Genomic DNA, 24789 nt, shown 5'->3' with positions numbered 1-24789 from the left:
TACCACAACAAATAATACCTCATTCAAATAAAGAAAGTGGTTTATTTTCTAATTAACTATAGCTCTAGGTCTAGCCACAGGCACACGCTTTGCATAACTTAGCGACAGCTGTCCAAATACTGTTACTTCTGGAAACAAAAGGGATCGCAACAGCCCTCACACTGTACTTGAGACCTCGAATAACAATTGAAAATCCAGTATGTGCATAATGGTGGCAGAGCCCACTTCTTATCTACAGTCTAAGTGCAGAGAAGAAAACAGCCAATCGTATTTCGAGGCAGCTGTGGATCAGAGTCGGTCAGCGGTCAACTGGAAAGTCTTGGGTTCGATACCCGGCTCCTGGGTCCTGCTCCCAGCTCCTGTAGTTACATGTCAAAGTGTCCCCCTATTATTACTAACCAGGGTTGCCAAGTGTGTGGGTTTTCGGCTACTTTTTAGTAGGCTGTCGTTTATTTTGTCCGCGGGTTAAGTAGCCCTATTTTTGATATTACATTTTTATGTAAAGGAATAATAAAAGTCAATATAATAAATAAACCACTTTGTTAACGCAAAAATCCAACCAAATCGACAAAAAAGGTACACATGGAATATATCCCAATACCAAATACACATGCACTCAAAAATACACACACAGACACACAGTCCTGTTGTGCCCACACTAGATTGTTGATTTAGGTTAATTTAGAGTTTCATATTCACAGCATCCTTTTTGCTCATCTTGCTGTATCGATTCTGGTGACTGTGTTGCTTCTACCTTGCCATCACCAAACAAAAGCAAAAGCCCCTGCTTTAAAATGGTACTTTAGTGCACCAGATCATGTCAAGCTTTCAACCAATGAACCAGAGATCAGCATGTGAGGAGGTAGGAATTTACTCTTTAGATGTTGTAAATATGTTTACTAGAGTAGAAAAGATGGTCCAGAAGATGAGAACAATGGTCAATATGAGAGTTAAGGGTCGGTGCTGAGACATACACCCGTATATGGAAATTAAAAACTCACCTTGTCTTCATCCTCCGAAGACTCAGAAATCTCCTCCTCCTCCTCGAGAAACTCCACATCGGACTCTCCGGGTGCGATGGGTACAATAACGGTCAAGTTTGGGTTCGTTATGTAGCTGTCCTCCTCTGGTATGATGTATTTCTCTACATAGCATCCAAATACTCCCCCATTGCTTTCGACGTGATTTCCAACTGGCTTGATGACCAAACTTGCTTCCTTTTCAATCTGCTTTTTGCGCTTTAAGCTCCGGTTAAAGAGGTTTGAGATGTTCGTGGCGAGCCAGGAGACGCCGGCATTTATACGGGCGATGGCGATCTGGATGTTGTTCAGGTCACCGTCTTCGTCTGGAGCAGAGAGGTTGTCGGAGCTGAAGGAGCTGAGCAGCAGGGCCAGAAAAAGATTCAGCACCTGTCGACAGAAAACATATGACATTTTGTTTGATTTGGAAAAAAAGTAAATAATCCCTTTTTATCTATTAAACCTGATAACGGTAAATTATGCTGGATTCATGTTGTGCTTTAATCAACATTGATCTTTCTTTAGATGTCAGGGCACAGGTTAGCCTGAAAACAACAGCACTAGTGATCCTTATATATTACATGATATCCCACTTATTTTTTCTTAACACTGGAAAATCCTGCCCTGTAGATTCAGGAGGATATTCTCCCCAGCTACGCTCTGAAACATATGGCCCCGGATTTTTTTATGCTACACTGAACTCAAGTTTCCAAACAGCAAACTCCCAAGTAATCCGTCTACTAGCTTAGAGAGCAGCACAGTAGCATGTTTTGCATGTGTGTGTGTGTGTGTGTGTGTGTACTGCCTGTGTGCATGAGCGATGTGCACAGTTGTTAAGGATCATCTTTAGCCACTGAGCCAGTCAGCGATGGGGAGCATGAGCAGATGATTAGTGATGAATGCCCTCCGACCTTCTCGCCCCTAAGCATCCTGGATAATCCCTTGGATAAACAGCTTTCCCACGATTCATGTGTGGAGGATGTTTCTGTCCATTAAACTCTATAAGGAGCATTTGTGATCTGCTCTTTGCCCTGACCAGACAACACATTCACTGAAGATGTCTGCATCCAGAAACTGTAAAAAGATGCTCATAAGTAATGGTGTTAGAGCTGGAGGAAGGAGGGGGACTTTAAATAACAGTGTCTTTAGATTAAGCCTTTAATGTTTGCTTCTCTTATGAGGGGTCTGCGTTCTGTCACAGCACATAATGAAGTTCACAATCGTTTCATGGCAGATTTCACACTTCTAAAAACTGCTCTTCTATGCAGCCTGCCTGAGCAGAGCATGACAGCTGACTCGCTGAGCTGCTGCCGCTCAGACATATTGTTGGAGCACAGGCTGAGCTGCTGCTCCCAGCCCTGTGTTTTCTGTTTCAGTTTACCTGTGTCGACGGTGGTAAATATTTGTGTGTTGCTTTAATTTCATTAGAGATTCCCCATGTAATTAGTTGACACAGAAATCTGAAGCAAATACAGGCAGTGTTGAGTTGAAAAAAGTATTATTTTCCTGTAACATATTCTACAAGTATTGACATTCAAACTGTAGTCAAAGGTGTATTATTCTTGGTGTCAATAAAAAAATAGGTGAGCCTCCTTATCTCTTTATTATTCAGCACTGCAGTAGTGCATGAGCAGCAAGGCTCAGGTGTGGCTCATGTGCTGAGTAAATGGATTAACCTGTTTATATGAAACTAAAATGAAAATCACAGAGTTCTGTAAAGACAAACAGGACTCAGAGGAGCAGTGTGAATGAACAGCTACAGCAGTAACAAGAACATGTAAAATGATCTCTCTAGAGTTTCTTTCTGTTGGTCCTTTTTTCATTTCTGTAAAAATTGTGGATTGCTTTGAAGAGAGAGTCTTAGTCTCTACTAAGAGCTCTCTCTAGCTTATAAAAACATAGTGACCCTTCATTTCGGGGGAAATAAACCAAAACAAACCTTTCTACAAATAATCCACCACTGATCCTTTAAATAAGTGTTAGGATATATATTTGCATTAAAAAAGGGTCAGTCATCATTCAGGCAACACCAATAACTATTTTAGGAAACTAAAGGTTTTCATTCCTTTTATGACAGACATATATATTTCAGAGCATATGCTTCATAAGGCTGAGGGGAACAGAAGGCATGCTGGGAGAAGGTTTTGAACTGTAACCACAAAAACTCCACGCTCAAAGCCTTGTTCTATTTTTTAAAGCCCTGCTGCATAAAAAAGGCGACAGAGTTGATTGTGTTGTAGCTAATGTTTGAATTGAGTTTGTGTTTTTTTAAATATTCGGGAGCTGCACTGTGGTGCAGTGGTTGGTGCTGTGACCTCACAGGGAAAAGGTTACTGGTTTGAATCCCCATCGATCAGGCCTTATCGCCTGTTCCCTTTGGGTATTCCGACTTCCTTCTGCCAAAGACATGCTCATTAGGGGAATTGGTGACTCGTAGTTTTGAGGATGAGTGTGACTGGTTGTCTGTCTCTATATGTCAGTCCTGTGTTTGACTGGTAACCAGTCCAGACTCCAGGGTGTACCCCGCCTCTCGCCCATTGACTGCTGAAATCGGCTCCAGTCACCCGTGACCCCTAACGGGATAAGCGTCAAAGATAATGGATGGAAAATATTGGGATAAGTACAGAGCATGATATGGAATAGCTGCAAAGGCACTTTGATTCTCGTCTAGACTTGCATAACACTTGAGGATCAGGCCGGCAGTTAAGGCTAAGCAAAAATAAAATGAAAAGAAATCCTGAAAATGGATTATGGAGAAAAAAACATGATTATAATAATAAAATGGAAAAAGATTTTACTCACTCCACAAACACAGCAATGTATGGTTATATAAATGTCAAGAATCAGCATCAACTACAATGACACCACGTTCAAAGAAAAAGCACACTGACCATGAATAAACTCTTTGGCAGCCGGCTGTCTACACTTCCGGGATTTTTTTTTATCTGTCCTCATTAACGTTAGATTATAGCCCACAGCTGGACAACAAATCACCATATGGGACGTGTGGATGGATGAATATACATATCCATGCTACTGCAGCGTGTGAGCTGTTACATTGATGAACTGTTTTTCTATAAAAACACCTGTATGAAATGATGTTTCATCCCATGTGAAAATCTACACCTGCTGAAATGTCTGAGGAACATCCAGTGGTGTCAGCTGATCCTTTGTACAGTCCTAAGGTCTCATCCTCTCCCATAATGCATAAGGAGTTCATTAGCAGTGGATCAAACCCTCAGCCCTGTTGGACATGATGCTGCAGAGAAGCTGCCCTCGCACAGCACGTGTTTGTGATATGGATACAGTTAGTACAGTAGCATGTACAGACAATACATACTTAGTGGAGACAACAGATGGCCTATACGTTGTCCAGACATGATCTGTTCTGAAGTCTGCTAATGCTAATCTGCAAGACTGTTAGCATGATGTTGTCACAGAGCCACATTATCAGTATTCAGAAGCAATAAGGTAAATATGCACGATCCATCATAACTAGGCAGAAATCTGAGTTTGCAAAAATGTACCATGACGATCCACCGACTGTTCAAGGATGTCCCGTCCTAATAATATGGAATCACCAATCCTCATTGGTGCAAAGTAATCCCTGATTACTCATGACATCATCATTTGGATTTGAAAGCAGCTGCAGTTGGTTGCATTGACATGCAATTGGATTTCTCTCTAGACAGACTTCCTGTTTTTATATATTGTTAAAGGATAAGGTTGGCATTAACCTGTATTTATGTTATTGCCAACAAATCCAATAAAGAGACCAAAAACCACCGACCTTTAAGTCTGACTGTCTGCTTCAAGCCCACTGGTTCAACTAGAAATGTCAAATGAACATTTAACCTACTGTGAGGAGTCTTAACTGGTTTAAAATAGTATAGCGTATATATTCAGAAGCCTCTTTTTGTTCTCCAAAAGCAAACCAAACCATCAGCTGGAGGAGGACTTCACTGACACTGCTTGGTCAGGTCACTTTCAGTCAAAGCCATCAACGGCATGCAGCCCAAAGAGCTGTGTTTACATTATTGGAAAAGATGAGTCCACTGTGGTTAGTTTGCCAGTAAAGGAAAAAATAAGGAGTTTTGTTAGAGAATACTACACATGCATTTGAAGGAAATGTCAGAAAAAAAAAAATAGAGAAATGACTGAAGAGATGGAGGGTCAATCAACTAAATTAAAATGCCTGAGAAAACAGATCTGTTAGTTTTAGTAGTAGCTATTTCAGATTAATTAACTTACACAGTTGAGTTTCACAATTTCCATATTACCATAATTAATCATAATCAGTCCCAGATAAATACAGAACCTTATTGACAAGCATCCTGCTGAAAACTCACAAAACAAAAGCACAGGCTGGCCAGATCAAGCTGTCTATAGACACTTTCATTCTATCTGAAACAACAGCTGCTTTTGCTCTTGACGGTATTGAAGCTGATGTGTTTATGTTTGTGTTTGGGGGCTAAAGCAAGATAGTCTGCATGACAGTGTTTTTTGTAATATACAATAATTAACCCTGTGGAAACGCTGTGGCTAACTGGTGTGTATTGAAGAACAAGACGGATTAGGCTTTGTCTATTTCTTATAATAATTATATTACATTTTATATTGGTTACCGCTAAATTCTTGTCAATAGAAAATAAATCTTGGTTTGGGCTTCAGGAAATGAATGACAGAAATGTAAAATGATTCAAAACTTTCCAGTTAAGTACTCACCACTAAGTTCCCTATGACCATGACCAACATGAACACCAGGATACAGAGAGGCTGCCCGGCCACTTCCATACAATCCCACATGGTCTCGATCCACTCGCCGCACAGCACCCTGAACACAATGAGGAACGAGTGGAAGAAGTCCTTCATGTGCCAGCGAGGCAGCTGGCAGTCGATGGAGATCTTACACACACAGTCCTGGTAGTTCTTTCCAAACAGCTGCATGCCCACCACAGCGAAGATGAAGACGATGATGGCCAGCACCAGCGTCAGGTTCCCCAGAGCGCCCACAGAGTTGCCGATGATCTTGATGAGAGTGTTGAGAGTCGGCCAGGATTTGGCCAGCTTGAAAACTCGCAACTGAAGAAGAGAACAAAGTGAAGAAATCTTTCAGTTATAATTTAGCCACTTTTACATTCTCATCTTCGTCCAATCCATCACCTTTGATTTATTGCAATTTAAAAAGTAATACAATGGTACACAAGTACAAAACTGAGAGTTTAATATTTCCGTTACCAGTCTGAAGGATCTCAGGACAGATAGCCCCTCCACATTGGAGAGACCCAACTCCATCAGACTGAGGCAAACAATGACGCCATCAAAAATATTCCAGCCCTGTTGGAAGTAATAGTAAGGGTCCATAGCAATCAACTTGAACACCATCTCAGCTGTAAAGATCCCGGTAAACACCTAGAAAAGACAGAAACACAGTGAGAGGTTTAAAAATGTGATTTACTTAATTGTAATGATCTATTTTTAGCTGCATATTTTACTGTTCAAATCAACCCAACAGTAGGCTGTGGTTTTCAGCTAAAAGAGCGCTGATACATAAAAGTACAGTGGTACAATAGTAGAGACACAATGTGCCTGAATAGTTGGTGAACATTGCTTTTAGGAAATGCAAGGAATTAACCGCTCAAGTTGTTGGAAACAAAGAGTTAAATGAAAGTTGGGCTTACAGGTTCTCCATAACAACTTTGCAAGGAACTAATATATCAGATGTATGTTTTATTGTTTACAGGCTGTTAAGCGACTCCAAAGTGGTCAAATAGGCTCTGTCAGGGACAGCGGGTTGAAGTTTATTTAAAGTTGAGCTTTAGGTTGCAGGCGTAAAGGGCAAAGGAAAAATCTAAACAGCAAAAAATTCTTCTTACATATGTAGTCCTGCTGTTTTTTATCCCACAAAAGAGGCTCCCTTTTTCAACACCAGTGGACTGAAGCCTGAGCATGTTCAAGTCATTCATTGTATGCTAACTTCCATCTGTAACAGGTTACTGAGGATGCTACAACTAGCAGAATATGTCAAAATGTCCTCCCACAATAAAAAAAAACTAACTTAAAAACACAGAGTAGCCCTTTATTGTGAAGGACAAAGTTCATGCTAAATGTCAAAGCAGTCTAATAAGGTTTGTCCTAAAATGTTTGAAAGCACATGACATTTTTACACATCATAAACATCAGCAGCTTGATGAACCCAACCTTTAGAAAGTTATTACATTAAATTGTCTGCCTTTAAGTTTGTTTTTATTCTTGAAGACACGTATAGTCAGAACCTGAACTTAAAGTCCTGCACCAACCATAAAAGAATGACCTGAATGAATCATTTTTCTCTTTCCTCTCAACTGTCTTCTGATGCTTTCAGTATTTTTTGCTGTTCATCAAAAGCACTTAAAGAGAAAATGTGATGGATGCTAGAAACCTGCCCTCCCACCCATCATTCCTCACCAGATTTCCCACTGAGAGCATGGTGTTGAACTCCTCTGTCATGGGGTAGTGCTCCAGGGCCATGAACAGGGTGTTCAGCACAATGCAAATGGTGATACCCAAGTCCAGGAAGGGATCCATCACCATGAACTTCACCCACTCCTTTATCTTCAGCCACCAGGGGGAGCAGTCCCATATCAGGTACTTCTTGGCGAAAGTTAACCAGCAGGGATGACACTTCTGCCTCGACTCCTGCAGCTCTGCAAAGAGACACCCAAGTGAACTATTCATCTGCAGCTTTCTGTTAAATAACTCTTGTTTGGTAAAACCTATGCTCCCTTTTTCTTTGCAAACACCAGTGGACTTAAATGCGAGATCCTTCAAACACAAGCGAGGTGACAACCCTTAACATCCAGCTAGCTGCTAGGTCCTGTGTGCTGTGGGGGAGGGGCTTAAAATTTGAGTTTTTCATTAGAAGCAAAAGTGGAATTTCCTCCCAGATTCAAAATTAGTCTTCAACATACTCCTTTAAAATCTTTTTTATTCGTCAAGATATTGGAATACAGGTCGATTTCAGCCCATAATGTACTTGATATAAAAACTTAAATACCTCTTTTCATTTGATGGGAACTTTAAGGAATTATTATTTTGGGGGGGAAATTGGTACGTTGCTTGCTGGCTGAGAAGACGCAAACCATACCAATCCCACCTCTGTAATTCTGTAATTTTTATGTAAATGTGAAACTATAGCCAGTAGATGGTTAGCTGAGTCTACAATAAGGACCTGGAACAGGGGAAAAAGCTTGTGTGGCTCAGTTTGCAGGCAAAACAAAATCCTCTTTCAAGGAGTACAGACAACTGACTGACTGATTTTCTAATGACAAGCTGTTCTCACAGAGAGATACATGACAAACTAGGTCCAAGATAGTACTGATCTGGATTGTCAATAGTCTGCCACATAACCCTATAAAAAACAAATTTAATAATTTAAAAAATGTAAAGACAATGTATTCTAAAGTGATGAAAGCACTTTCAGGACTTAATTAGTAAGATTTAGCCGTCCTTGTGATGAGTTTAGTCTTTTTGATAACATAACCAGCTGCTGGTCAAAGTGTTATTTGCATACAAACATAAGAGACTAACCCAATGGAGAAAAAAGTGTACCTCCCCAATCTTTCTCTTTTAATATTCTTAAGGACTCACCTTCCATGGCCTCACTTAGAAAGCTGACGGAGCTCAGGCCTCTCTTCCTGGTCACTGGACGAGGCTCAGTCACAGATGGGGAAGGCTGGAGGATTGGTTTGGGGACTGTTTCCTCTGTACTGAAGGGCGTCTGGGTAGACAGAAGACACCCAAACAGTACAAAAAAGACTCCTTTTATTTGGTGGGCTATTAATTATTATTGAAGAGAGAAAGACTATAAGAATACCACATCCTCATAAAGACATCTTTTTTTCACTTACTGTATCCTCCCTGACCCTCTCCATGCTGTAAGCCGGTAAGTAGGTAGGAGTATGAAGTCCTGTAGTGGTGACTCCATTCTGGTCCAGGGAGATGTTGAGTCGGCCGTTGATGTTGAGGTTGGTGGTGAAGATTTGGGAGCAGTGGCTCCGCACGCTGCCCGTCCGTCTCTTCCAGGGTGTGGCTGTTGAACTGGTGCGACTCCTGAAGGCGTCGCCATGAATGCTGTACTCGTCATCCCCGAAGTCGGCCTCTGAGTTGTTACGTACCCTGAAAGAGCTGAAGATGCTGACTTGGCTTCCTCTCCTGGTGCTGAGGGGGTGAGAGGAGAGCGTGGCCAGCAGAGGGTGGGCGGGAAGGGGAGACAGTGGAGGCTGCAGAGACACAGAGGATACATTAGCTCCTGCAGCTTGTAATAGGGTCATCAAAAAGTGGGAGAGATGAACAGTGATGTACCATTGGCTCATCCAGTGGGTCAAACTTTTCCTCAGCAGCTTCCTCAGGTGTTTCCTCCGACAGCATCCTGTGCGATCTTCTTCTTCTGCTGCTGCTCCGTCGTATACTTCCTGCTGCTTTCAGACAGAACGGAGACATCTCTGGGGACAACACAGAGTCTGTCTCCTGTGCTAGTCTTTTTGCTGCCAACTTAACACAAAAAAAGGATGTGATTTGTAAATCAAAAGCAGAAATTAAAATATGAAAATCCTTGCTGAATGTTTGCATTGCACCTACTCTTTGTTCTCTGCGAAGATGCTCCATGGCCAGCTGAAACTCCCTCTCCTTCTGCCAGGCCTCAGCGATGGTTGCCTGATTCTGCTCCTCATAAGCCATGGCTACCACAGCCAGGATGAGGTTGACCAGGTAGAAGGAGCCCAGGAAGATCACCAGCACAAAGAAAACCATGTAGGTCTTTCCTGCAGAGCGCAGTGTCTGAAGAAGCGGACATGAAGTTTGTACAATTGACAGGTTAAGGGAAAATAATATTCTATTTTGTCTCAACAATTCAGTGAATGACACAAAGCAATTCAAGTTAAAAACAGCAGAGTCAGTGTTATAACCCATTTGCTTTATACAACTACTTCTACTTGCTTTATGCGTTCTTTTTTGAGGCATAAATCTTGTAGATGAGGGGTGAAAAAAGCATTGCTTAAGAGTCATGTCTCTGGCAACTTGATCAATTTCAGCTCATTATTTAATCTCTTTTTAGCTCGTTTTTTGTTCCCTGATTCGTTGGGAAATGTTTGTCCCATCGGCTGCTCTCTGTTGCTCATCAGCCAGTTAAATGTTTCAGTCTGGCAGAAACTTTGCAGAAGAATAATCAGAGTTTTGTTCAGAAAATCAACATGATGACAGACGTACAAGTAAACCTAACACTTACTATGTGCTGTCAAATCTAAACACTGAGCTAAAAGACATTAAAACCCTTCAAAGAATTGAACTGAGAATGGCAGAGTTGGACATTTTCTGTGGTTTGTATCTACAGATGACTCATATCATGTTAAACACAGTCACATGACACAATAACTATTTAAAAAACTGATCAGTTTAATTTGACTGCAGCAGTTAAATTCACAAATCACAGTCTGATGATGTTTCTTGGTTTGTCAGAACAAAACTCATTTCACATGAAAAGGAATCACATGACCCACTCATAAGATAAAGTTATAGTGTTTTAAAATTTAGGTGAAGTTTTAAACATTTTGTTAACATTGAAGTTCATTAAACTGCTCCAGAACGCCTTTCAACTTCAAATATCTTTATGTATCCGTTAGGTTGGAACTTTAGTTTGACTTTGGTCCTGCATATTTATGTTTCCTGTAAAATGATCACTAAGCAGAAACTGTCAAGGTTAGAAGTTAACTATTAAATAATGGCAGAATCAGCAAAATTATGATTTTGTGTTTAATGTGACAGTTAATGCAAGACATAGGTGACTAACTTTGAAACCTACATGTAGTCTCTTTTCATGGGAAATTCAACATGTGCGCTTTAAATTAAGAAATGTAACATTTTTAAAATCCTTTCTGAGTGCTAATGCTGACTTTTGAATCACAGAATAACCCTTTTTGTGAAATCAAAGCAGTTATGGTAGAATATTAAATTATATATAATTTTTGCCTGGTTTTAAGAAACACAAAAAAACAAACTGAATGTTCTTTCAACGATCATAATTTGACATTTGACTGAATAAAACGATTTCATTCTACCATGTTACAGGGATCAATTGATTTCTATGAGAATCTAAATGTATGTTTTATTATAACTAGTTAAAGGGCAGCTCAAATAATCACATGATACTGGCAGATTCCAAATAGGATTAAAAAATGTCACCTGGTGAAAGAGTTTCTCCCAGTAGTCTTGTGTCATGAGTCTGAAGAGGGCCAGGAAAGCCCAGCCGAACGAATCAAAACTGGTGTAGCCATAGTTTGGATTCCTTCCTACTTTGAGGCAGTCAAATCCATCGGGACACTTCCTGTAATGCACACACAGTCAAAAGGCAGAGGAGGGATGAATACAGGACAACACTGATAAACAAAGGCTATGCACAACTAAATCAAAGGCAGCTGGGACAGATATAGATGTGGTAGCGTGCATGCCGCTTTGCCAGAGTTCAAAACATCCCCAGTATCTACAGAACGGCCCGGCCTTTGACTCCACAGTGCAGAGAAGCGGATGAGTGATGAGTGATGAGTGAGTAAGTACATACACTGCTATCAAAGCCATTATTTCAACTGGAGAGGGCACTTCAAATTCATTCCCCGCAGGAGCACTAAAAAGCGCTGTAGCAAAAGGGATTACACTGAGCCAGATGGATTTCAAATTGCAGTGCAGATGAAATAAATAACATAAAATACAATGTTCAGCGCCATGCCTCCATCGCTGATCTTCATTGTCAGCACAGTGGCATTACAGCAAATATTTAAGTCCAGCGGCTGAAAAAAGCTGGACTGCCCCGTCAATCAAAGCACAGAATAATTTTGTAATGGCCGGTAAACAGCTGGGCGGCCCGGCGCTGCTGTGAGAACAGCTGTAGATCTGACTGACCAGCCAGCTGAGCAGGACCGCTCACTAATATCCAGCATGAGGGCAGACGAGGCTGCATCAGGCCAGCGACGCCATACTGTCATGCCGCTTCTTCTCTCTGCTGCACTGCTCAACCTGACACCAACATTTCCCCCTCTTTATGTGCTCAATATGGCAAAGTGTAAACACTCAGACGCTTCAGTTAAAGTTATTCTCTTTGTAATCAAAGAAACTCTGTCAACCTTTGGAGTAGAAAAAGAAACACTAAATGCTTATAATGTACATTACTACAGTTATTAGACTGATCCATTTGTGCTTTACTGAAACTTTTCACTGAATCAGCAATTAAAGCCACATTCAGGTTTCTGCAAGTTGAAATTATTTGAGTTCATTAACTGAAGAGCTGACAAGCTGATGAAGTTTCTTGCTAAAAATTCCACTCTGATCCTGTATTTGATCATGCCTATAAACCCCTCTATTAGATGGGGAAGATCCTGCTCAGAACAGGCTGTTTCTGTGTAAATGAGCTGTGTGTGACCACGCCCCTCCCTGGAAGGGTTTTGGTGGCTCTGGCTTTCTTGCACAATACTCAATTGTTTACAGTGAGAAGGTAGACCCAGAGGGCAGAATAAACACCTAGCTGTGGGAGTGTCACCCACCTGGGGGAGGGGTTACTGCCCTTTGTGATGTCATGAAGGGAAAATCTCCAAACAGCTTGTATGAGCACACATAATCTGGAAAGTGGAGCAGGCAAAAGATGGAGAGGATGGACTTTTCTCTGAATTGTTTTTTTTAGGGACACATATATTTGCATAATATGTGACCTTTAATTTGTGTTTAGCTGGCTTTTCAAACCTTAAAGTAATATATTTTACATTAGTATACTACACTATCATGTCGTTTAAGAGCAAACTGATCTAATAATGTTGCACTTAATCACCAAATAACTATCAAAGGTATACAGAAGCTCTATGATAGCTCTGAAAGCAAAGCTCAAAAACAAGATCCAGAACCAGAACTTTTGCTCCCAAGTAAAACACTCATGGAATTTGCAAACTGAAACGAATCATTTGCATTTTAAAATCTGAATCAAAACGTTCTTTATTGGATTTAAAGGCAGTGTTTGATTACAGTGTTGATAGCTTTGTTCTGAAATCTAACTCTGATTGCTAAATGAAGACGCACAATTCACCCCACCTTTAAGATTAAAATCAAGCCCCTTTCTTTAAACAATACAACAGAAACAACTGTGTTTTCTCTTTGTCTGGCTAAGGCGGTGGGCTTCTATGCCATCATCTGTGCAGTCAAGGGCAAGAGTTGAAAGTCCTAATCCTTGATGCACAGTGGCTTTAAGATGCGAGGGGATAAGTGTTTGCTTGAACTCAACAGTAGGCATGATGAGAAACAGCCTGGTCCTTTGAGCAAATCATTTATCACAAACTTGTTAACCATCCAACCTGAAAATATCATGTGAAAATGTGTGTGCATATGCGTGCCCACTTGTCTCTGTGTGTGTTTGTGTGCATGCATGTGGGTGCCATCATAACGTATCCAAAGCTTTAATTTGGAAATCTACTCAGGGATTACTTGTTGGAATACACTCAAAAGATTAAGCATCCTCTATGTTTTACGTCCTCCATCCTGACCTGCTTAATATCTTGCTCGTCTCCACAGCCAGCCTCAGAAAGTTTCTCTCTAAAACCTCACACAAGCTAAAAGGCAGTCTCCGTCATTTTGTCAACAGTCATATTATCGACCATATGGTTACTTTGACCTTTAACAAGGCAAGACTCTCATAAATCTGTGATTCTGTCTCTGAGTAAACATGAAGCTCAGCACAAAGAACACACAAAAAAGTCAATGAAAACACATCGTCTTGGTGATGACAGAGCGAAGATAAAACTACAGGGAAACAAAATGCCTGATTTGTCTTGTTCCATTGACGTCCAAACAGCCATAAACTCAACCATGAAGGAAAAAGAAAAAATATTAAACCTGAATGAAACTGAAGGTCGATCACAGTGCACTGCTAGAGCTCCACAAACAGACCGAAACAAAAACATCAGGAAACAAATCTAAAACAATCCACTTTCAGTGACTGGTAGGTAAACACTGGGACAGCTGGACAGGGTGGATTCGAGTCTTACTGACCGAGCTTACTATTTACGAGTAATGATGTCATTCCCCAATGAATGCCCTCCAATGTATCCTCTCCGAGCTTTGACTGGAACATAATAAGAATAAGGTTTGACATCTTGGGAGATTAAGTTCCTGAGTTTTTGGAGGAGAGGCTACAGAAGGAGATAAGACACTAAACAGCTGTTTGTCGTTTGATAGAAATAAAAATGTTTAACTACCTCTAATATGCCAATGCTATTGCTAACAACCATAATGTCAATATTAGCAGAATCCAAGTCAAAGTGTCTCAAACACAATGAAAACCTCTCATAAAAAACTAATTTAAGGAGCCCCGGGGTCCCCCTGAACCAAAAGGCTCAACATTGGCTGGCCAGCGCTGTGTCTGATCGGACATAAATGCACTGGAAAGAGGTATTGAAGACGGGGGTACAAGCAGTGGTGAGGTCCCCCAATCCAAGCGTCCTACAGAGTAGCATCAGGGGACTTGCCGTTTGCCTGACGAACCAAGGGGAGTCCAAAACAGCGGCATGGGGGTTCTGTAAAATCGGCTACCTTCTTTGGTCAAAACAAAACAAACCATTCTGCAACCGAATCTAAACTTAGAAGGAGGACATACTGGCTGCTGCATTGTTGTCAGAGAAGCCAGCACTTCAACACGGCATATTTCCTTAATGTCTGATGACATCATAAGGTCATTTTAATTTTTAGAACAATTCAAAACAAGTTAGAAAAAATGACCTCTGGTAAAGTCCTGGGGTGGTCCACTGGTGGGGGAGGTTCTTTGCCTCTTTATGGAGTTGGGTTGTGGTTTGTTGACCTCTTGTCTGATTATTTGACTTCAATGGTTGTGGGTTAATTAGCCTGTTCATGTGTTGGTGCCTGAGTCGTTGCTGTGGTCTAGTAACACACTGAGGGTTCTTCACAGTGAACCATGAAAAGTGGCTCTATGTGAATTGGACAGGAGGAAGAAGCACGATATAGAATCTAAAAAGGCTTAATATGGAACTACTACATAAAACTTTAACATACACGCTAAATATCATCCATATTTTTTATTATATGCTGTCATCCATTATCTATCATTAACAGAGCAACTTAATGGAAGCCATTTGTTGAAGCTGCAGGATTTTGGATTCACACAGATGGGTATTTAGTTCTCTATAACCCTTGAACTGGGCCTGGCATGGGGCGGGTTCATCCTGTTGTGCTTGTTTCTAAAGCATTCGGATTTACAGGATTATTCAGAACGTAGGCTGAGTAGCAATATTTGGATGGTTTAACACTCTGCCTCTGATTGGGAACAAAGTCTGACACTCCACAGACAAAATCTCATTCATGACCATTAACATTTAAACCCATTATTTAGATTCAAATGAAAAGACACAACCTGAGGAACCGCTTGAAGACGTCAGTGTGGCATCTCTTCTAAACAGACAACCAATCCGAAGTGATCCGGGGTACCTAATCATGTCATAGAGCTTTTGAGATGAGGAAATCTCCAAAGACCCCCGCCATCTCTAAACAGCTGACAACTCCATGTTTCTCAGTAAAGGGCTCCAGTGAGGCCGGGGTGATTATCCACACCACATGTCGTCTTGTGCACAGCCTCTCACGCGCTAACCCACGCGGATCATTCCTCTGTATATAATGCCTATAAGTCAGACTTGTATATACGGGGCCTTGTATCTATCGTTGTTTCTGTTTCTACGGGATAACTGTTCGAGCCAAGCCTGATGCTCAAGCTTCTATATCCAATTATACACAAGACATCTGTGGGATCAAAAGCCATTAGATGCTAAACATTTAGATATTATGTCATCGTCTGCAGATGATTATCAAGCAGAACACAGGACAAACACTTACCCTGCATCACTTCCATATCCACATATTAAGGCATCCTTTGCTCCTTCAACTTTGTAAAAGTTATCTAGAGGAGAGGAAGAAAAAAGAGTTCAAAGCTGAATTTTTTTGTTGTAAACAATGAATGTAAAGGATACATGAAAGTATCTCGATAAGTATACATGAATGACGTATTTTTCTGAGGACCAGTCACTTCTCAGCTCACCTTCATTGGTGAGGAAGTCATCTCTGGAGCTCCAGCTTCTGTTGTTGCAGATGAAGGAATCGTTGGCGCTGTAGGAGGAGTTGATGCAGTGTGAGAGGCTGCGGATGCACTTCTGTCGGAGCAGCCCCATGAAGAGCTGCAGGCCGATGAGGGCGAACACGCTGAGACAGAAGACAGTGAGGATCATCACGTCGGCCAGCTTCCTCACAGACTGGATCAGAGCGCCGACGATGGTCTTCAGACCTTGAGGAAGGAGAAGAGACAAAACTTCAATTGTTTGGTAACACACAGACAAATAAAATGTAACATTGATGATGGTCAAAACTAAAAGAATTTGAAAGGTTTGAGTTAATGATATTCTTACCTGGAATAACTGAGATGGTTTTCAGTGCTCGCAGTACTCTGAAGGTTCTTAATGCAGAGACGTTTCCAAGGTCTATAAACTCTGTCACATATCTGGAATTTGATAATAGGTGTGCAATTATTGACTCTCAGCCAGCTGGGGTAAAAGAAACAAGCTGTGAACTCAATGTGGCCGACCCTCCACCCGAGTTCACAAACAGAGAGGAGGTGTGTAGGGTGTGTTTCCAACTGATGAAACATACACACACTATATTTTAATGTTTTGGTCTCCACAAACTACACAAACCATTCTTTTTCTGCTTAATCCTCCACTAGTCTCCAACAAGTTCTGTTCTTCGCCTTATATCTCCACCTTCTCTCAGTTTCATCTGTTGTTCTTCTTGTTTATCAACGGCATTGATGTTCTACTCTTCTATATCACTTTTCTTTTAGTCTTTTGCCGTAACTCAAAAATATTTGCCTTTTCCACTAATATCTCTAATAACACGGGACTGAGTTTCATTTTGTGCTTGCAGCCATTAAGCCTTTGTCCAAACTCTCCATGATGTAAACCAGTAAAACATGCAAAAACCTCATTTCAATACTACCGCCTCCACAAGTTTTGCCCCTGTTATCATTCAAGCAAATTTTCTCAGTTAATCACCTGCAAATCGCAGACCAACCAACTGGAAATTTTTCAGAGTCAACACACAAGTTAGTACTTTTTACTTGGGATCTTAATAAATCGGGCCCTGAGTTTACCAAAAGCAAACAAATTCCTGCCTGAACCAAAACAATGAGATTGAAGTCACTGAAAAAACACATACAGAGAGTAAAGCTACAGAGTTCATCACTAAAGGCAACTCCTCTCACACACACAGGGCCTGAGTCACTAAAGATATGTGTGAGTAAAAGCATTTATAGACTTGAAATCACCCGCATCTATTAATGGTGTGTACTGAGGATTGCCTCTTTCAAATATGCAAGACAACACTCATTGTGCATTTAGTACGTGTAATGAATACGCAATATAGGGTGTTTGAACCCTAGTGAGCAAAATACTGTGAGGAGAGAATGCTAATAAGTTAATTTAGCACAATCAAATGTTCGGCATGATCACACAATTTAGTACTCTATTTAGATCTTTGTAAATCAGGCCCTCAGTCATGTGATCCATTGTTAACATGAAAACACTGATATCATCCTCAGTGAGAGTGAAAACAACACAGTAGCATGCTTTAGTACCTGTGAATAGAAAGCGCATCTGAATTAGCTGAACCATAATTAATCGAAAACAAATTACTGGTGCAGGTAATGGCAGCTTTGAGCGTGTCTACACGCAGTGAAGGGGGATTTTGTCTGGCTGTTTTCAAACAAAGCAGACATCCTATCAGGATGATTGGGCTTGAACAGAGCAGCATTAATGCACTGAGAGGTCACCTGTCTAATCTGCGGCCTGTATTGCGGGTATTGAGTCATGGTACACATACCTCTGACCTCAACAATAGGCTTATCGTTCATGGCATTTCAAATCACCATTCAGGAAGACTGACAGACTATGTTCACTTTGACATGACTGAAAAAACACAGAAATGAGGGATGGCTTACTGCCCCTCATTACAGTCTGCAGAAAAACTGTCCCACATGGTTATGTGAGCATTGGATGTGTTTCTGGTAGTTGCCTGTAGATCAGCCCACTGTGAAGTAAATGCCAGGTGACACTGAGTCATATTGTTACTTACGCCATGACGATGACGGAGAAGTCCAACCAGTTCCATGGATCTCTCAGGAAGGTGAACGGTACTATGCAGAATCCTCTCGCAAATATCTTTATCGCTGACTCAAACGTGTAAATACCAGTGAAAGTGTACCTGGAGAAATATTTAAAGAGGGGGGAGAAAATGCAGTCAGATCTGAATATACAAGTGCTCAAGATCAACAGGCTCAGAATGGATTTCAACATAAAAATAATCCACAAAGTCTCCATGCAGCGACATCAAAGAATGGATAATGTGCAGATACTAAAATCCAGATTATTTAATGTAACTTTTTTATTTGCTAGATATAAAACTGATTCATGCTTTATTTGTTTTAAATACAAAAGTGAGCACATATGTAACTGTGGTCTACAGTAATTCATGTTCTGTGTTGGCAAGAAAAAATACATGCAGTCAGCACAAGTCATCAGTACATTCAAGTTTTCACTGTGGTAAAAAAAAGGCATGAGAAATAATTCATACAAGTATTTGTACTTGTAAACAGTCATGCACTTTGGATCTGCCATCATTTACCAAGTGAGCAACACTGTAGTTAGCTAGCTTAGCATAATTTATCATAAAAATTTGTAACAGCTAGCCAGGCTCTTTCTGCATAATGACATTTTGTGCTTTGATCACATCTATGTATGCCCAACAAAAGTCTAATTGTTAAAATAAGTTTAGGGATGACATTGGGGATCAGATTGGTGTTACCTTCAGAGAGTCAGGCGGGCAGCCCTCAGTGCTAAGGCTGTAGCCTCTGTACATGGGGCACCGAGCCCCCCTCAGAAAGTCTTTGTAGCATGCGCATGCTCATAATGCAGGATAACAACTAATGAAGACAATAACTTAGCCACATCCTTCATGGCATGCACACCACATGCTTTCTTATAAACTGCTCTTTTAAAGTCCTGACTGAGGTAACATGCATTGTATACTTACGGGTCAACTGATTCTTCAGTCATCACTGACAAAACAGCAAACCCCCATTAAACCCCCATCATTAGATCACATGTAGCACTGTTTCTATTCAGTCTGCAACACGAGGTATTGATATAAAAACACTGTGTTTACTCACTCCAGGTACTTTGTCCAGGGGGCCGGATCCGACATGGCCATGAAGCAACAGTTGGTGAGGATAGTGAACATTATGAACAGGCTAAATAATGTGAGGAACAGGTTAAGGAAAGTGTTCTTTGAAATAGTCACATACAGTTTCTTAGTCAAAATGTGTTTTACATGCCAACAATATATGACACAATGACGGAATGTTTCTTGTAATCCTGTGAACTACAGTATACCCATTAGGATAAACCACCACTGTGCGTGCCAAAGGTATTAAACCTATAGTAAATGCAGATTATAGCAAATGTAAGTCAATTCCATTATACATGAAATCAGGAGAGTGATATCATTGTTTTCATGGATGACTGAACAGCAAATAAGGATCTGATAACTGATAAACTTTGGAGGATGTGTAGAATATTTAAACACTTAAAAACAATTCAGGATAAAATCAATAGAAAATAAACATGTTTCATTCAATAATCTTGTTTTCTTCACCGACAGTTCATTGTAGAATAAAACAACCAATAGCACTCTTTTAATGTAGATCAGAGCTGTTGTGATTCATTTTTGAATCAATATTTGATACACTCAATTTACACATATCATGTGATCAATGGCTGTTTTATTGTAATCTTTAACACAGATTTGATCTGGCAGAAAGATTCCCTCCCGCATGAAAAGTACGAACGGGCTGTCTGAGAACTAACAGGCAGCCGTCACATGATTTGAAATCTCCTTGCTCTTATTTCATTTCAGAGATTAAAAGAGGGATATCAGGGGATTTGTTTTGCGATGCCAGAGGGGGCCATCACAAAGCTGTTTTAAAAATGGGACTATGGAAAAATCCAATAGAAACCTACAGCAGAAAACAGTAAATATGAGAAATTGGCTTATCTGCAAGTTTCAGATAGGAGTGGAAGCTGAATGCTTTCACATTAAGCATACAGCTAAAGTTTTATGGAAACTTTCTGTCGTAAGCAGACTGCCTGATATACAGCCTGATGTTCATGTTATCGAAGATGTCAAGACAATGACATTAATACTTCTTAAAGTGGTTTTTCAGATGGTTTTTTCATCAGCCTCAGACTCAACTCATATTGATTATTCACATTTAAAAGATCCTCACGTCACATTATTTTGTTTTCTAGCATTTCCCCCCATAAAGTGTTTAGACACTACTACTTTAGGACAGAAAACTGAAATGACCCTCAAATTCAAGTGACAGTAAAAAGCTGGTTACTCCATTGAAAAACGAATTCACATTCTTTGTCAGAAACAGAAGTGTTGTTGAATCAAAAAGGATATGAATGGACTAATACTTTGATGGCTATTGTTCTGATGAAGTGAAAAGGAGAAAATATGTAAAGTGCAGATGTGGAGCTGAATCTGAAGATGGCTTTCCCTTTGTTCAATACTATAAACGTCTGCAAAGAGAACAGGAAAAAGCACAAATCATTAGAGGAAAGAACATCACATAATGCTTTAATTCTGCAAGTAAATATATTGTTACAAGTATCACAATGAAGATATTTTTCCCACACACATTTTGGCAACTATTTCTGTTTTCAGTTCTGCAGAGGAACCTGACATGCAGCAGTAAGCAGCAGTTCAGGGAGGATCTGCGGTGGTGTTGAGTCTACCACTCTGTCTACCATCTGTGTTGACTTCCACCACAAGCACTCCTGCCTCAAAGAAAGCAGTGAACACACACACACACACACACACACACACACACACACACACACACACACACACACACACGCATGCAACAGGCCAGGCCAGTTGCGATAATGGAGGCAACTCCAAAGCAGGCTGAACCTTTCCCCAACAGATGTGGCATTTATTTAAATATTTTTCCGTCTTTGGTTAATCCTCCCATCCAGAAGCGCATCACATGCCAAAACAAAGAGACCCTGAGAATGACTGCCACGTCCTTTTTCATCTCTCCGTAAGCGGCCCATTAATGGGCAGCAGCCTGATCTACTCTGCAAATCAAAACTTGCTAATCCCATTGCTGTGTCCACAAGAGATCTAAAGAGATGCAGTGTGCTCTCCTCTCATCTCAGAGAGCGGCTCTAAAGCACCAGTTGGTGAATTCAGTGAAAACCTCGGCTAATCGTTCGGATCGCTGTCATATCATGGTCCCAAATCCAGATGTGACATAAACATGCAGGAATATGTATCAGGAAAAACAGAACAATAACATCCCTGACACAACTTCAAAAGCAGATAATGAATACATTTGACCATTCAATTGAATTCATGCAAACTATCAAAACTAATATTAAACATTACATTTACAAATGTTCAAGTGTTTCTGTCTTTGCTTGATGAAATAATTCTCTCTGTTCATGCTGCAAACACACACGCACGCACGCACGCGCACACACACACACACACACACACACACACACACACACACACACACACACACACACACACACACACACACACACACACACACATACACACACACACACACACACACATCATCAAAAGATGATACATCCCTGAATGTGCAGTAAGCAATGACAGACAGAGTCTACAGTCCTCATTATGTTAGAAAATGTTTGATTAGGTTGAGATGTAGATCTTTTAGAGACAGACTTTTCCTTCACTGTGGCTCATTTCATAAAAAAGGGAGACGTTTATATGAAATATGATAAACCTGAAAAGGAAATTCTGTTTTTTAGCTACTCTAAAAATATCACCACTGTGTCCCAGTGACTACAGACCTAAGTCCAAAGGTCTTAATTCGAGTGTAGTAGATAAACTGGTCTGCTCAGGGTGTCAAATGAAATATAAAGGCTGATTAAGTGCCCTGAGAGCATTTTCTTCAAATAAACTTTTTTTTTAGCAAATATTAACAGGAGTTTCTTTTACCATCCCGTGAATCACACTCCTCTTAAAAGCATCACTAAAATCATATCTGTACTTTCCATTAAAGATACAAAATCACCAATATGCTTTTGCAGTTATTGCTGCCACACCCTTAAACCATCTCCTCCAATTATAGAAGAAGGGCAGAGTGAAAGACGGTTTCAGTACACAGTTTAAAAGTTGCCAGTTTTTAAGCTTTATGTCCTCAAGTGATCTTTTTTTAAATCTGTTGTTAAATTGTGGGGGATTATCTCAATGAAAAAGACCCCACAGGGACCGTGCTGTTTTGTATCATACAAAGACAAATTTCCCACTGGGACAATAAAGTTCATCTTATCTTATACTGAGCTTAAAAATAGTTTCTATATTTAACTAGAATAACCACCATCAAATCACCATTGAACCCACTACACAAATTCACACACATACATAGGGCTCTCACCCTCTGGTTCTTGTAGTAAAACGGATCGATGTCCTCCAGTGGCACCCCAATGAGTTCTGTAGGGATGTCGCCGAAGATTCGCGGCAGCTGCTTGCCTGCCTCCATGTCCATCCTGGGTTTGGGTGGCTCTGCGTTCCTGTGAGCTTCATGGCAATCCTTGGCGTTCTTGGCCTGCTCCTCCGCAATCCGCTGCTCGAGCGCAGCCAAGGATTCGCGAGTGAACCGCCGCAAGCCATCAGGACCCGTTGGTAACAGCAGGGTTGCCATCTTTTCATCCTGATTCTCCTGTACTTGAATTTACTTACAGCTAAGAGCGAGAAAGTGGGGAGTGGAGACACAGCAGAGATGGAAAAGGTGAGAGAGAATCAGTCATCTTAATTTGGTAGAAATAAACATATTTACAGCCTGGTTCAAAAATGTTTGAGTCTCTATAGTCCATTCATTTATTGGTAAAACAGTTTGGGGATGAATTTTTTTAAGGTGAAGAATTACGCATAATAAGGCCCCAATTAGGGACAGGGTTGATTTGCGAAATCTGGTCAAGATCCAAGATTTATCCTGCCTACCTTAACTCTACCTCGATCCTTTTTCTAGATCAGCCAAAAGTTCATTGGAGTCAACATTTCTAGTATGGTATTCACCATCTTTGGTCTTCATAACACCTCTTCAAATGGGTGACAATCAATGGGTGACATCACTAACCCTCTTTAGTCATTACGTTGTGCTCGTTTCTGTTCGAAGTTTATAATCCATTGAATCGTTAACAGACTGACCTTGAGTCAAGAGCTTGTCAAGTATGAGTACTGGTATGTTCAGAGTGTCAAAATGGATTATAGTCCACCACCAATTTTATGAATATTTAATGCATAAAGGTGCGCTTCTTCCACTGTTGTAAATAGAGGACTGGTACCTTACAGGTTTCTTTTCTTTTGGTGCAGTTGAACATGGTATGTTTTGATAAAAGGAACCGGATCAAGCACTATAAGGGCTGGTCTTTGAACTCAGCTCTGTATCCACTGGTGAACATTCTTTAATTGAAGCCACTGTTACCCACTGTCTAAACACTTTCTCCAACAGATACTGTATTGTCACTACAGGGGCGGCTGTGGCTCAGTGGTAGAGTCATCCGTCTCTCAACCGGAAGGATCTTGCAGCCACATGTCGATGTGTCCTTGGGCAAGACACACACAGCTGTTTCGTATGTATGTATGGATTAGTTAATACTTATGGACTCTACATAGAAGTCTCTGCCATCAGTGTGTGATTGGGTGAAGTGTGACCTGTGGTGTAAAAGTGCAGAAAAATAGAAATGGACTTTACATGTACAAGATCAATTCCATTTACTACATAAAAATGTCATTTATATTTGTTAAGTCCTAATTTTCTCCCTAAAACTGCTTTAATCAAATTTCTCTGTTCACTAAGGCTAAAATAACAGAATATGAGGCCAACAAGAGGTTGTAATGACTAACCCACAAAAAACCCAACTTGGTACAATATTTTATTTTTTCTGTTTCTGCTCCATTAAGCTTGGACCACACGTGTTAGCTAGCCTGTCTGCCATACCAACTTTAAGAGTTGATTGTTTCCATATGACTTCAAAAGCTTGTTGAAAGTGGGGACTGTTCTGCATATCATGTGGGAGTGTCCTTCAGTGAGAATGTTCTGGTTTCAAATTGCAGAGTGTCTTTCTGATAGATTTGGTTTGAAGATTCACTTAACATTCTACACATTTTGGATTAAACACACAAATTAGTTCTAAATAACCTTGTCTCTATAGGCATGTAGAAGGTCAGATTGATGTTATCGCAACAGTTCACCACAGAAACACAGAATTTAAAATGGCTTCTATGTTATCTATCAAGGGCACAGGTATGTCGGTCTCCATCATTGAAGCTCACTCATGTTTTCTAATTCAAAACATTGTGTAATTGCGATGTATAAAGGCTTAAGTCAAAAGCTGGATGGCCTCTGACTCCTTGATTGGAAGATGGCACAGAGGGAGGTCCATAGACACGTTATAAATGTGTTTTACCCTCACCACTGACCACAGCTTCCTGTTATCCAACTGTTTCTGTCAAACTAGGCCAGCCATGGTTCTGAGTCAGAGGGATTAAGTCCACAGGCTGTAGCCCTGACCAGGGCATCACAAGCAGTGATTTGGAA

At 40.6% G+C, this 24789-nt stretch overlaps 1 protein-coding gene across 1 annotated transcript in view; it reads right to left on the bottom strand.

Annotated features, from left to right (window-relative positions):
- LOC132978767 (sodium channel protein type 4 subunit alpha B-like) overlaps nucleotides 1-23378 on the bottom strand; it is a 40773-nt gene extending 17395 nt beyond the window's left edge. Inside the window, 16 exon segments of the mRNA XM_061044071.1 lie at nucleotides 1002-1409; nucleotides 5745-6101; nucleotides 6258-6431; nucleotides 7467-7705; nucleotides 8649-8778; nucleotides 8909-9280; nucleotides 9363-9551; nucleotides 9639-9836; nucleotides 11238-11379; nucleotides 15933-16027; nucleotides 16100-16369; nucleotides 16536-16590; nucleotides 18219-18347; nucleotides 19312-19401; nucleotides 20607-20725; nucleotides 22624-23378. Of these exon segments, the coding sequence (XP_060900054.1) occupies nucleotides 1002-1409; nucleotides 5745-6101; nucleotides 6258-6431; nucleotides 7467-7705; nucleotides 8649-8778; nucleotides 8909-9280; nucleotides 9363-9551; nucleotides 9639-9836; nucleotides 11238-11379; nucleotides 15933-16027; nucleotides 16100-16369; nucleotides 16536-16590; nucleotides 18219-18347; nucleotides 19312-19401; nucleotides 20607-20725; nucleotides 22624-22890 (3234 nt within the window). The 5' untranslated portion in view covers nucleotides 22891-23378.
- Between the last annotated feature and the right edge of the window lie 1411 nt (nucleotides 23379-24789).

Source organism: Labrus mixtus, chromosome 8 (assembly GCF_963584025.1).
Source record: "Labrus mixtus chromosome 8, fLabMix1.1, whole genome shotgun sequence".
NCBI classification, from domain to species: Eukaryota; Metazoa; Chordata; class Actinopteri; order Labriformes; family Labridae; genus Labrus; species Labrus mixtus.
The sequence above is the reverse complement of the archived record's forward strand: the minus strand, read 5'-3'. Positions and strand labels throughout refer to the sequence as shown.